The following is a 15,442-nucleotide window of genomic DNA, read 5'->3' as shown; positions in this document are numbered from 1 at the left end:
ACTGTTGCTTCCTGACCTGCATACAGATTTCTCAAGAGGCAGGTTAGGTGGTCTGGTATTCCCATCTCTCTCAGAATTTTCCACAGTTTATTGTGATCCACACAGTCAAAGGCTTTGGCATAGTCAGTAAAGCAGAAATTGATGTTTTCTGGAACTCTCTTGCTTTTTCCATGATCCAGCGGATGTTGCCAATTTGATCTCTGGTTCCTCTGCCTTTGCTAAAACCAGCTTGAACATCAGGGAGTTCACGGTTCAGGTATTGCTGAAGCCTGGCTTGGAGAATTTTGAGCATTACTTACTAGCATGTGAGATGAGTGCAATTGTGCAGTAGTTTGAACATTCTTTGGCATTGCCTTTCTTTGGGATTGGAATGAAAACTGACCTTTTCCAGTCCTGTGGCCACTGCTGAGTTTTCCAAATTTGCTGGCATATTGAGTGCAGCACTTTCACAGTATCATCTTTCAGGATTTGAAACAGTTCAACTGGAATTCCATCACCTCCACTAGCTTTGTTTGTAGTGATGCTTTCTAAGGCCCACTTGACTTCACATTCCAGGATGTCTGGCTCTAGATTAGTGATCACACCATCATGATTATCTGGGTTGTGAAGATCTTTTTCGTACAGTTCTTCTGTGTATTCTTGCCACCTCTTCTGCTTCTGTTAGGTCCAGACCATTTCTGTCCTTTATCAAGCCCATCTTTGCATGAAATGTTCCCTTGGTATCTCCAATTTTCTTGAAGAGATCTCTAGTCTTTCCCATTCTGTTGTTTTCCTCTATTTCTTTGCATTCATCGCTGAAGAAGGCTTTCTTATCTCTTCTTGCTATTCTTTGGAACTCTGCATTCAGATGCTTATATCTTTCCTTTTCTTCTTTGCTTTTCGCTTCTCTTCTTTTCACAGCTATTTGTAAGGCCTCCCCAGAGAGCCGTTTTGCTTTTTTGCATTCCCCTCATCCAAGGTAAGGAGCAGTGGATGTGCTTTGCTGGAGCAGCCGTGAAGAGATACCCCACACCCAAGGTGAGAGAAACCCAAGTAAGATGGTAGGTGTTGCAAGAGGGCATCAGAGGGCAGACACACTGAAACCATACTCACAGAAAACTAGTCAATCTAATCACACTAGGACCACAGCCTTGTCTAACTCAGTGAAACCAAGCCATGCCTGCGGGGCAACCCAAGACGGGCGGGTCATGGTGGAGAGGTCTGACAGAGCGTGGTCCACTGGAGAAGGGAATGGCAAGCCACTTCAGTATTCTTGCCTTGAGAACCCCATGAACAGTATGAAAAGGCAAAATGATAGGATACCAAAAGAGGAACTCCCCAGGTCATTAGGTGCCCAATATGCTCCTGGAGATCAGTGGCAAAATAACTCCAGAAAGAATGAAGGGTTGGAGCCAAAGCAAAAACAATACCCAGTTCTGGATGTGACTGGTGATAGAAGCAAGATCCGATGCTGTAAAGAGCAATATTGCATAGGAACCTGGAATGTCAGGTCCATGAATCAAGGCAAATTGGAAGTGGTCAAACGAGATGGCAAGGGTGAACGTCGACAATCTAGGAATCAGAGAACTAAAATGGACTGGAATGGGTGAATTTAACTCAGATGACCATTATATCTACTCCTGCGGGCAGGAATCCCTCAGAAGAAATGGAGTAGCCGTCATGGTCAACAAAAGAGTCTGAAATGCAGTACTTGGATGCAGTCTCAAAAACGACAGAATGATCTGTTCGTCTCCAAGGCAAACCATTCCCCTCCCTATCCATGGTACAAATTGTCTTCCACAGACTGGTCCCCTGTGCCAGAAAGGCTGAGGACCGCTGTTATAGTATGACCCTTTTTCACTATTGCACTTGATTTGAAGAGAGTCACTTAACATTTTGATGTATATTTTATATGAATGTTTTGTCTTATCCATTTGACGTATATGTCAATTTTTTGTATTTTGGTAGAAACATGCCATACTTTATTTGTATACTTTCTCTCACTGGTATGTTCTTACCTGTTTTTAATGAAACTTGGCCTTTTGCTACTTTTTTCCCCATGGCTGCTCTAAAACAACTGAAGAGGATTGTGAGAGGGAAGTGGAAAATTTAGGAGTATTTTCTTAGAAGACAAATGTGAAAATTTGGCATGGGGCAATTTTAGATTATAAATTAAACGTGGCTTGTTTACTTCTCCATACTTATGAGGTAGCATTAAAAAGAAAATTGTTTTCTGGAGTAGCCCTTTTATTCTAGAGGCATACGTATAGGCATATGTATAAGGCATTTCTTATATTGTACTTGAGGACAGGGAAAGGGGGTTTAAATCTTTTTATAGATCAGGAAGTTTAGAAGAGAAGCTTTCTTTGCACGTACCTCCAAATAGTTACTGATGAAGTAGGAGACAACCAAAAGAACTACTTGTGGTTTATGGGCTTTTTAAAAATAACCATGATTTTTTTTTTTCCAGGACCTTAATTCCCATTTTACATCAGAAAGCAAAGAGAGGAACTCCACACCAAGCAAAACAGGCTGTTCACTGTATACATGCCATATTCACAAATAAAGAAGTCCAGCTTGCACAGATTTTTGAGGTATATATAATTACATATGATGTGTTTTTGTTGATTTTTATTTTTATTCTCTGTGCTTTGATGAAGCTAAAAAGTCACTTTTTTTTAAGCTCTTTAGTCCCACTCTAAAATATAAGTTCCATGGGAGCAGGGACTCTGTTTTATTCAGCACTTTCGAAATTCCCAGCCTTTAGATTGGACTATATGTTCAGATACTACACACTGAAGGATGGTTTATGTATTTTGTGTTATATTCTTTTACTTAATTTTTGCTTTACTGGCTCAGTGGTCCATTTAGCTTGAGAAGCTGTTACGGACCTGACAACCCTACTTGAGAATTAGTTTTGTTTGCCTTTCCTTATGTATGGTCCTTTGCCTGATTCTACTACTAGAAAGGCATTCCTATTGTCATAAACTGAGTACAACATGAACAGAAGCCAGTGGACGTAAATATTATGATCCATGGTCATTTTAAATGTTCCCACACGACAAGAAACCCACCAACATAACTGACTTAAAGATAAGACTGGTTTGACTGTGGAAGAATTTTCTTGTTTTTACTTTATGTGGGTTTTACTTTTCCCTTTCTTTTTACATTGTTTCAATCTTATTAAATTTCAGTAGGTGAAATAAAGAATCAAGTGTGTAATATGACTGAAGTTACTTTTAATCATCTCTTTAGAACAGATTTTTTGGGGGCACAATAAAATCAGGAGGACTGAGGAACATACACGATTCTGTACAATGTCTAAATATCTATAAAACAAACTAGTAATTTTGACTGTTTTATTTTTATAGCCACTCAGCAGGAGTCTGAATGCTGACGTACCAGAACAACTTATAACTCCGTTAGTTTCATTGGGCCACATTTCTATGTTAGCACCAGATCAGTTCGCTTCCCCAATGAAATCTGTAGTAGCAAATTTTATTGTTAAAGATCTACTAATGAATGACAGGGTAAGTTTCTCATTAAATTTAGAATCATAAGATTAAGACTGTTTACATCTTTATTTGTCACAGAAACAACATGTCTGCTTTTCTCTGTGTATGATTTTTATTTGTTATTTATTACTTAAAGTGACATCCTGCTATGTAGCTATTACGAGAATTTTTAAGGAAAAATTGAGAACATGAGATAGATGAATCATGAAGTAAAAAATAGAACCCTCAGTATTCAAACTCAAAAAAAAAATACCAGTTCACTCCTTCTTCTTTATCCTCCCTCCATTTGAATACAGTAGTGAAGGCTGCACGAGCATGGCCAGTCTCATTTCCTACTCCACAATTTCGCAATTTCGTATCGTTCTTTATACTACTGATAGACAAGGCTGGCAACAAGTGTGAAATTTGACAGTTCTTAGATGGTGGCTTGATTGTTCATAAATTCTATTTTAAGATGGTTCTGTTTTTGGTATGTAGTAAAATATACATAATACAAACTTTGCCATTTTACCCCATTTACGTGTACAGTTCACTTACATTATATAGACCGATGTTCTTATTGGTTTTTTGTTTTATTAAAAACAAATAAGTTTGAAAACATATGTATATACCCATATACACAAGGGGTAACACAGGAAAGCCAAGTAAATTTGTGGTCCAAGCCACCACCTAAAATATACATCCACATTGTTGTGTAATCATTGCCACTACCTGTTTTCAGAACTTTATCATTTCGGAGAGAAGCTACATCCATTAACCAGTAACTCCCCATTACCTCCTCCCTGCCAACCTCTGGTAACATCTATTCTACTTGCCTCCTTTATGAATTTGCTTATTCTAAAAAAAAAAAAAAAAAGAATTTGCTTATTCTAGATAACTTCTTATCATACAACATTTATCCTTTTGCATTTGGCTTATTTCTCTCAATATAATGGTTTCAAGACTTCATTTTGTGCCACAATAATATTCCATTGTATGTTTAACCTATATTTTGTTTATTCATCTATTGATATATACTTGGGTGTTTTCTACCTTTTAACTGTTGTGAATAATGCTAATATGAACATTTGAGTCCCTGATTTTCGGGATATATGCCTAGGAGTGGAATTGCTGGATCATATGACCATTCAATGCTAAACTTGTTGAGGGGCTGCTGAACATTTTTCCACAGTGTCTATACCATTTTACATTCCCAGCAGCCATACACAAAGCTTCCATTTTCTACACATCTTGGCCAACACTTTTTCTTTACTTGGTTTTTTAATCATAGTCATCCTGCTAGTTGCAAAGTAGTATCTTGTGGTCTTGGTTTGTGTCCCTAATGGCTAGTGATTTTTTTTTTTTCATGTGCTTATTGGCTGTTTATATATCTTTGAATATTGAATCTTTTGCCCACTTTGAATTGAATTGTTTGTTGTTGTTGAGTTGTAAAAATTCTTTATATATTCTGAATATTTATATACTGAATCCAAGAATAGAAAGATTTTCCCCTGTACCTTCTTGTGAGAGTTTTTTAGTTGTAACTCTTAAGATCTTTGATCCAGTGTTAAAGTTAATTTTTATATATGATATAACAGTCCAGCTTCATTCCTTTGCTTGTGGCTATATCTAGTTTTGCCAGCACCATTGAGGAACTGAGGAGGCTGTTGTTTTCCCAATAATTGGTGTTAACACTTGTTTGAAATCAGCTGAGCATGTATGTGAGGGTTTCTGCTTCATTCTATTGGTCTGTCCATACTTAGGTCAGTACCACCCATGCTATCTTGATCACTATAGATTTATAAGTTAAGTTTCAAAGTCAGGAGGTTTTAGCCTTCCAACCTTGTTCTTCTTTTCGAGACCCTATTTGGTGGCTTTCTTGTGGGGTTCCTAGAGCACAGTGTTGTTCAGCATGAAAACCTTAATGAGAAAAATTTTTAATTTTTTTCTAAAAGTTAAATTTATTCAATTTTCTGTAGTCAACAGGTGAGAAGAATGGAAAATTATGGTCTCCAGATGAAGAGGTTTCCCCTGAAGTACTAGCAAAGGTAAAATTGAGTAGAACTTGATGACTGTTATGCTGAAATAATGAACATTTATAGATATCCTTAAAAAAAAAAAAAAAACCTAACACTTAAAAAGCATTTGAAATAAGGTGCTTTATTTTTAAACCAAAAGTTGTGTGTTTCTCAAATTGCAGTTGTCCTTAAAGTTAGTTACATATAGATACATGTCAGCATGTTTTGTAGATCTTCCTGCCTTGCTGAAATGATTTCAGTGAGGCTGTTTTACATAGAGATTATAGAATATTGATGTCAGAAGCACCTCAGGTCTAGCCTCATTACCACTTTTTATCTACAGGCATATGAATATTAATTTGGCAAAAACAGATGACTGTCATCATATTGGTAACGTTTGATAGATGTAAATTATCCCTCAGTAAAGCTAATTTTTAAAGTGGTAGTCCTTGGAAAAGGAAATGGCAACCCACTCCAGTGTTCTTGCCTGGAGAATCCCAGGGACAGAGGAGCCTCGTGGGCTGCCGTCTATGGGGTTGCACAGAGTCGGACATGACTGAAGTGACTTAGCAGCTGCAGCAGCATGTATATATATACACACACACATTTACATAATTATATATATGTGTATATGCGTGTATATATTTGTGTTCAACCCTTCACTGAACACAGCTAAAATGGTAGATTAAAATATTAAGTTTAAACTATTGAGGCATGAATAACTTAGGAATTAATGGGTCAAAAAATAAAATAGCAATGAGACACTTGAGGTGTAGGGTGTACAGTATCCATTTTTTCCCTGAGATCATTGTCTTACTCCAGAAAATGAAAACTTTCCTTTTGACAGTCTTAAAGTTCCTAAAAGACAGAACCCAAATAAAGGCCAACAAAGGTATACACCCTCAAGGTCAAGGTGATCTAGAAATGCAAAGTTCTTGAAGAAATATAACCTTAGATCAAGGCTTGAACTTGGGTAAATTGGTTGAGACTGGTAGGGCCTCAGGGTTCTTACAGAAGCAAACACCAATTCTCTGGAAGAAAATGCATTTATCATGATCTTCAGATTCCTACAAATGATTTTTCATACATAATATCTAATAATTAAATCATGAGTCAAAGAAGAAATTATAATGTGAATTAGAAAAAGGACTTGTCATCAAGATGGCTCCTTCTTACAAAAACACCAGAATCACAACTAACTGCCAAACAACCATCCATAAAGATTTTAAAAAAAAAATGTAGGTTATACCAAAAAAAATACCCTATACACAAAGATAAAGAAGAAACCACAAGACGGTAGGAGGGACTACATTCGATAAAATCAAATCTCATATCCACAAGGTGGATGATCCACAAACTGAAAAATAATTATACCACAGAAGTTCTCCCACAGGAGTGAAAGCCCTGAGCCCCACGTCAGGCTTCCCAGCCTGGTGGTCTGGCAACAGTAGGAGAACGCTCCAGAGAATCTGGCTTGGAAGGCCAGTGGTATTTGATTGCAAAAGTTCCACAGGCTGGGGGAAACAGAATATCTACTCTTGGAGGGTACATACAAGGTCTGTTGTGTACCAGGACCCAGGAAAGAAAGCAATAACTGATAGAAAAAGGAGACAACCTAAAAGGGTGGGATTGTGGGGGGTGTGGGGGCTCGATGGGAGGAAGGGTTAAGAGGATGAGGATATTATATTTACAGCTGATTCATGTTGTTTTACAGCAGAAAATAACATTGTAAAGGAATTATACTCCAATTAAAAAGTAAATTTAAAAAATAAAAACCATAATATGAAAAAAAGAAATAAAAATAAAGTGGTAGTCTTGGGATTTAAAACAAGACTTCTTTATCATCTTATCTGATGATCTATCTCACCTTGAATAGCTCCATAGGCATCATTTATTCCATCAGTTCCTTTTTCCAGGTTGTCGATAAATGTAGTAAATGATATCTACATTCTTTAGCTAGTTCTTGCATACATTTCATAATAGTCTTGAGTATAAGGCTCCAAGCAATTATGACTACAAATAATTACAAAATCTCCTGGGTTTTTTGATCAAAATAGTTCTTCAGTACTATAAGAAATATTAAAGTCTGTCTAGTTATTTTTAACCACTACAATCTGTGTGGTTTAGTTATTTTTAAAAAATATATCAGTATTTTTAAATGATTTGAAAAGCAAGTGTCCAGATGCGAAAAGTCTGAATTCAGAAGCCAGAGCCTGGGTACGCCATCATAGTAATGTGTCTTAGGTTACCTTGCTGCTGCTGCTAAGTCGCTTCAGTTGTCGCCGACTCTAGGTTGCCTTATTAGAAATAAGAATCCCTCCCTCACAGAGTTGTTTGGTAGATTAAATAAAATAATACATGTACAAATCTGGGGGAAGCACCTGGCATAAACAGAATAAGTATTAGTTCTCATTATTATCCTACAGACTTGTTTAATAAAACATGTCTGCTGGCAGTTAAGTAATCTCACTAATGTAATTAACATAAATCTTCCCTTTAATTGGAATTTTAAGTTGCTTTCTTCTTTTAGCATGTTAATATTTTATAGGTACAGGCAATTAAACTTCTGGTAAGATGGCTGTTGGGTATGAAAAACAACCAGTCTAAATCTGCCAATTCAACTCTTCGGTTATTATCAGCAATGTTGGTTAGTGAGGGTGACCTGACAGAGCAGAAGAGGATCAGGTGAGATTTTTCTTCCTTTCAATTTTTTTTTAGCTTCAAGATGTTGGTAGAGCTTACATAAAAATTATTTACTTAATATTAGCTGTTGTAATTGCACTATATGTTTTGTGTTTCAGTTATGTACTTACTTCAGGTTTATATCTCAATAATGATGTATTTTCATTTCTAAAGACTAACCTTTTTCCAGTAAATTTGTAGTTATAATCATTATAGCAGTGTTACAGTTAGCGTCAACATTTGGATCAATTAAACAAATATTTGTTGAATATTTGCCAAACACTATAAAAAGCATTGCTGTAAAAACAGATAAAATTCAGTTCCTGCCTTTAAGCAACTTACCCTGTAAGTATAGTGGTTGAACAAGTATAGTGTTTTGGTGCCATGAAAGGAACAAAAATTTCAGTGTAGATTCAAAGAAAGAGTTGCAGCCTCTTGGTGGTTTGCAGAAGACTATACAAGGGTTTGCAAATGCCAAGAAAAATTTTGTTTCCATTTCTACACATGTTCAGTCTTCAAATCTGTGAAATCACCATTTCTTCTTTCTGTACCTTTTAAGATGAAAATAAAAGTGAAATTTTTCATTTATTGGTTTTCATGTGAAATAACTGAAAAATTCTACTTGTGATGCATTCTTTAAAATTTGTGTTAGAGGATAGACTTAACTATTCATTTATGCTTTCAGTATTTATTGAACACTATTATGCCAGGTACTGCCAAACCTTTTAAACATACAATAATTTCTTCCTCTAAGGAATATTCATTCTATTGGAGGAGATAGGAAATGCACAATTACATTCAGTAGAGATACTGAATGCTTTGATAAACTGGAGAAAACAATCAAAAATCACTTTTATCATAAGCCAAGAGTAGCTTTGCATGAACAGATTGAAGAGGAGGGACAGCAAGTTTTAAATTTGGGGAAACCATGTACAGTGTGTCGCAAAGGCTTAATGATGAGCTCTTACAAATCAGTGATAAATAGGCAGGATCCCCAGTAAAGATGAAGATTATATATTGCCAGTTTATCTTTAAAAAAAATGTTTAACATCACTAAGTACAATAAATACAATTTTAACTTAAGTGGAACCTCTTATCTATCAAATCATCAAAAAGAAATTTTTAAGCAATCATTACTCTATGGGATCAGGGAAAACGGTTTCCCTCAATACTACTGTGAATATAAATGGGCATAGTCTTGGCAGCACAGTTTGGCATTTTGTTTCTGCGTCCTTAAAAATATTAATATTATTCTTTGGCTTTATTTTTATGTTCATGAAATTTAAAGAATCATATAAAAATATACATACTAACATGTTCTTTCCAGTGTTTTTTTTTTTTTTTAATTGCAAAACATAGGAGAATGGTCAGTTGTGGAACATGCATATTATGAAATATTAGGCAGATCTTAATTAAACATTATCCCATCAGAGAAGGCAATGGCAGCCCACTCCAGTACTCTTGCCTGGAAAACCCCATGGACGGAGGAGCCTGGTGGGCTGCAGTCCATGGGGTCGCTAAGAGTCGGACACAACTGAGCAACTAAACTTTCACTTTTCACTTTCATGCTTTGGAGAAGGAAATGGCAACCCACTCCAGTGTTCTTGCCTGGAAAATCCCAGAGACGGAGGAGCCTGGTGGGCTGCAGTCCATGGGGTCGCTAAGAGCTGGATGCGACGGAACCGACTTAGCAGCAGCATGTATCCCATAGTTTAGCTTGGACTCTGGAATCAGAAACTTACTCAATTTCCTGTTCCATTTACTAGTTGTATAAACTTGCATGAGTCAATTTTCCAAGCCTCAGTTTCCCCATCTTCCAGAGTAATGTACCTAGATAGTAGCATTAGTAATTTTTTAAATTCCTGAATCATTTGCCTCAGAAACCATTTGAGAGTCCTTCATTGTTACCAGTGCTCACTTTGATGGTCATGTGGTCCAAGAGTGCCATGTTTTCTCCTCTTGTATGATAAATAATAGTCCTTTGTGGATTTAAGGCAGCTTTCCACATATTTTGGAGTCTTTAAAATATCAAAGCTATGTTATGTTCCATTTAGCAGTTGAAGTAAGAAGATTGTTCTTTCACTACATCAGTGTCACATTTTACTATTTAGGTAGTTTAAGTTGACTGGGTGGGGAGTGGGGATTCCTGGGCTTCTAGATTCCCTTAGAAAACTTCCTGTTGGAAAGGAAAGTCTGCCTCAGAGACTAGTACCTGAGAGACACTGGCTCTCACCTCCATATTCTTTCCTTTTAGATATTTGTCTGATGCCACCTCCTTTAGGGTACAAATCACTTCCTAATTCATAGCCCTTCCGTTTCATCAGACGTATCTAGGCTTGAGATTGATTTCTATTATGTCTGTAAAATGTGTGTGTGTGCTTAGTTGCTCAGTTGTGTCCGACTCCTTGCAACACCATGAACTGTAGCCCACCAGGCTCCTCTGTTCATGGGGATTCTCCAGGCAAGAATACTGCAGTGGGTTACCATGCCCTCCTCCATGAGATCATCCCAACCCATAGATCAAACTCAGGTCTCCTGCATTGCAGGCAGATTCTTCACCATCTTAGCCACCAGAGAAGCCCCTATGTAAAATACGTATTGCATTTAAAATTGTGGTAAATAGACTTTAAACGATAAGTGAATTTTAATTTCTCAGTTTTTAGTATCAAGTTTTCTTTGATATATGTGAATGCCTCTTACATTGAGAAATACAGTTCCTAGGGTAAATGGTTCTCGCTAGTGTTGCAGTTGGTGCTATTGTAAATGAAAGCAGAGTTCCTTAGTTATAGTAGAGGATCTAAGCTAAAATGTAACTAAAAATGAAGGCAGCCATTAAAAAGAATGAAATTTTGCTATTTGATACAACATGAATGGGCCTAGAGAGTATTATGCTTAGTGAAATAAGTCAAAGATAATATTGTATGTTATCACTTACATGTGGAATCTAAAAATTAAAACTAGTGAATATAACAGAGATTCACAGATACAGAAAACAAACTAGTGGTTACCACTGGGGAGATGGGAGTGGGGAGAAGCAAGGTAGGGGATTAAAAGATACAAACTACTACATATAAAATAAGCTGCAAGGATATATTGTACAACATGGAAAATATAGCCAAGATTTTATAACTGTAAGTGGAGTATAATCTATAAAAATTTTGAATCGCTATGTTGTACATCTGAATTTAATATAATAAATCAGCTATACCCAAATAAAATAAGTAAACAAAAATTTTTTAATGAAGGCAGATAAATGTAATATCAGATAGTCACAATGATTTGAGCCTCTTCCCTGTGTTCAGTTCAAGGACTCAAAGGATCTTTCCCATACTTGTACATTATGTCAATTTAAGTGTAAATTATGCTAAAGACCTTAACAGTCAAAAAGGGATCAGAGCACTTTATGAATGATAATGGTTATAGGAAATGTTTCTTTCTTTCTTGTTTGTTTATAGTAAATCTGATATGTCTCGCTTGCGATTAGCTGCTGGTAGTGCCATAATGAAGCTTGCTCAGGAACCTTGTTACCATGAAATTATAACCCCAGAACAATTTCAGCTCTGTGCACTTGTTATTAATGTAAGTAACCATCTTATTTTGTCATTTACTTGGCCTTCAACATTAAATTTATTAATACGATTATATACTTAATACAAATTAAGTATCCATTTACTCTGTGGATATATGCACAGAAGGGATTGCTATTATTACTATTCTAACCAGTTATCTCCCCACAATTTTTACTTCCTTAGTATAATTATATCTTTTTTTAAAATGAAGACATTAAAAATGCTTAAAGTGTTTCTTTTGTAAATGTTTGCCAGTTTTTAAAAAACTAGGGGTTTTTGTTAATGATTTTAAAAGTACTAATATTTTTAAGTAGTTTTGGTTTTGTGCTGCTGTAGGATGAGTGCTATCAAGTAAGGCAGATATTTGCTCAGAAGCTACACAAGGCACTTGTGAAGTTATTGCTCCCATTGGAGTATATGGCCATCTTTGCCTTGTGTGCCAAAGATCCTGTGAAGGAGAGAAGAGCACACGCACGACAGTGTTTACTGAAAAATATCAGTATACGCAGGGAGTACATTAAACAGAACCCCATGGCTACTGGTAAGTAACTTTCAAAGTGCTCAGTGTGCAAATATATCTTGTCAATGTATCCATTTGTGGAGGGTTTTATTTCTTACATTTCTGTTATATTGGGTTGGCCAGTAAGTTCATTCACATTTTTCCATAAAATGGCCAAGCCAACAGTGTATAGCACTGGGACTTTTATAGAATGTTGCTGTTGCAGTTAAGATGTTTGTAAAATCTAAGATTTTAGTTTCTGAGTCCTGTTTATAATGCATATAAGGAAGAACTGTATTTTATCTTACAGGATGAGCAGCGTGGCTTGATTTGAACACTTTGCTCTGATGTTGGAGAGTAAAGTCCCTAACTTTGCCAGGGACTCAATCTTAAATTATCCTTTGTCTTTAGTAGCTTTCAAAATTGAAAAAAGTATTTCAGTATCATCCAGATGATATGTTGCCTCTAATTTAGAAATAACTGAGGGAAAAATGTTAACTGAAGTGGTTAGAACATTAAATTAGGGAGAGATTTTTATAAAAGCTATTATTACTATTGTTAATAATAATGTTTTCACTCTAGAGAAATTATTATCACTGTTGCCTGAGTATGTAGTTCCATATATGATTCACCTGCTAGCTCATGATCCAGATTTTACAAGATCACAAGATGTTGATCAGCTTCGTGATATTAAAGAGTAAGTCATGTTGATTTTTAAAGAATTTTTTAAAATATTTTTACTTTTTAAAAAAGGCTTAATTTTTTTGTTACTGTCCCCATTAGAATAAAATTTTTTATGGTTTTCTTTTATTGTAAATTTTAAGTTTCGTCTTACAAAATTGTTTCTGTCTAATAAGTTATATTTGGTTGGTTGGTTGGTTGCTGCTGTTTGCAGTTAGCTTTAGCTGAGTCTTTGAAATAGATTGACTTGGTTTTTGTGTTATTTTTACTGTTTGTATTAAATTGGGCTTCAGTTATGTCAGTTTGGTCATTTAGAAACCCATGTGAAAGCCATGTAGGGAAAATTTCTCTCTGTAAAGCTACACTTTCAGCCTCAAAAGATGCCTCAAAAGTATACACACACATAAAAGATACTCTGTGGCAGGACTATGGTAATACAAAATTAGATATGTTACACCAGTCACAGAGAGATTTGTCTCTGGTGGAAAGACAGGCAAGTAAACAAATGCAAAATACTTCAGTGTTTTTATGTAAAATAGAACTTTGTATATTGATGCATGGTGAGTAAACAAGTACATGATGGCCTAGAATTACCTACAAATGACCTCCAAGAAACTTTAAAGCAGTATTTACTTTGCCATTGCTATGCTTTTGCTTTGTACCTTTAAATTGGTTCCTTCAGCTTGTATTTAAATTACTATGGTTTTTTTATATGGGACATGACACCTTTTAGTTCTAATCTTATTTGAGGTGGTGGTGGTTGTTGCTCAGTCGCTAAGTCATGTGGTAATCAACATTTATTTGTGCCTCCTGTAGCTCTTTAAGGAGACATAGGTTCTAGTCCCAGCTATGTCAGTAAAAGCTTTACTTCTCTGAGCTTCTCTGTTTCAGTTGCCTTATCCATAAAATACAGGATATGAAATAGGTAATTCCTAAAATGTCTTCTAATTCTGATTTCTGTTTATTTTATAAATATATTTTATTTGCAAATTCTTTTTTTTTTTTTAATAACTTTTATTTTGGGATTTTCCAGAAAGCACTTTGATAAAGCGAAAAAATATATGTTTGCCTAGAACACTAGGTCTGTGTTAAGGAAACTTTGAGCCCTGTTTCAGTTGCAAGGCCATCATGTGGAAAAAGGTTAGACCTAAGAGAGGCAGTAATGGTGTGGGAAGAGCACTGAAGTCATTCGAGTTAGAACTGAAATCACTGGCACATACTTTTTGATTCTGCCTAGTGTGCAGTGCTTTTGAATATTTTTAAACATTTCAAGTTACTGTGTAGTTTGAAGTGTTAACTTCTTTTTCTAGTTAAGGTGTACAGTTTCTTAAAGCATACAGTTAGTTATTCATTAAGACTTTTTTTTAATATATGGTATTATTAGATATAAATTCCCCTTTCAGCACTACCAGTGCTGAATCCTATAAGTATGGTATGTTGTGTTTTTATTTGTCTTAAGATATTTTCTAATTCTTCTTGTGATTTCTTCTTTGAGCCATTGATTGTTTTAAGAGTGTGGTTTGGGAATTCCCTGACCGTTTAGTGGTCAGATCCACGCCTTAATAGCAAAGGGCCCAGGTTCAGTCCCTGGTCAGGGAACTAAGATTTTGCAAGCTACATGCCCCCCCCCCCAAAAAAAAGAGAGAGAGTATGGTTTAATTTCCATATATGTGTGAGTTTTCCGATTTTCCCTGTTTTCCTTCTGTTACTGACTTTTAGTTTCATGCTGTTCTGGTCAGAAAAGATATGTTTTAAGACTTGTGGCTTGCTGTCGAGGCCTGTTAAGACTTGTGGTCTGTCCTAGAGAATATTCCAAGTTCACCTGAGGAAACTGTGTGTTCTGCTATTGTTAGTTGGAGTATTCCATCTATGTCTGATACATCTGATTGATTTATAGTGTTGTTCAAGTTCTCTATTTTCTCTTTGGTCTCCTCTCTGTTTTTTCAATCCATTATTTAAAATAGGGTATTGCAATCTCTTATTGTGGAATATGTGTTTCTCCCTTTACTTCTGTCAATTTTTGCTTCATAGGTTTTGGGGCTCTGTTGTAAGGTTTGTGTTTATAAGTCATATCCTCTTCAATACAGTCCTTCTGGGTCTTTTGCAATCCAGTTTGTCTAATTATAAAATAGCTACCAGCTCTCTTTTGGTTACTGTTTGTATGAAATGTATTTTCTCCCCATCCTTTAACTTTCAATTACTTTGTGTTTTTGTATCTGAAATGAGTCTCTTGTAGACAAGATATATATGGATCTTTTTTCTCCCTTAATCTACTCTGCTTGTCTGCTTTTTAATTGGGAGATTTAATCTATTTTCATTTAAAGTAATTACTGATAAGGAAGAAGTTACTTCTGCCACATAACTATTAGTTTTTTCTGTGTCTTACATATTTTTTGTTATTTAATTGCTCCATTACTGCCTCTCATTTTTGTATTTACAGTTGAACTTTACAGTATGAATAGGTTTGAACTGTGCAGGTTCACTTACATGCAGATTTTTTTCAATAATAAATACTATAGT

The 15,442-nt window shown here is 35.7% G+C and overlaps 1 protein-coding gene across 1 annotated transcript in view; it reads left to right on the top strand.

Moving 5' to 3' along the window:
* Nucleotides 1-15,442, top strand: part of PDS5A (PDS5 cohesin associated factor A) — a 129,194-nt gene that overhangs the window by 90,243 nt on the left and 23,509 nt on the right. The window contains exons 20-26 of the mRNA XM_040238049.1: nt 2,450-2,573; nt 3,351-3,509; nt 5,453-5,521; nt 8,040-8,176; nt 11,629-11,752; nt 12,079-12,283; nt 12,824-12,938. Coding sequence (XP_040093983.1) covers nt 2,450-2,573; nt 3,351-3,509; nt 5,453-5,521; nt 8,040-8,176; nt 11,629-11,752; nt 12,079-12,283; nt 12,824-12,938 — 933 coding nt within the window. The remainder of the gene's footprint in view (nt 1-2,449; nt 2,574-3,350; nt 3,510-5,452; nt 5,522-8,039; nt 8,177-11,628; nt 11,753-12,078; nt 12,284-12,823; nt 12,939-15,442) is intronic.

The sequence above is a fragment of the Oryx dammah genome, unplaced genomic scaffold (assembly GCF_014754425.2).
Source record: "Oryx dammah isolate SB20612 unplaced genomic scaffold, SCBI_Odam_1.1 HiC_scaffold_3, whole genome shotgun sequence".
NCBI lineage: Eukaryota > Metazoa > Chordata > Mammalia > Artiodactyla > Bovidae > Oryx > Oryx dammah.
The sequence above is the reverse complement of the archived record's forward strand: the minus strand, read 5'-3'. Positions and strand labels throughout refer to the sequence as shown.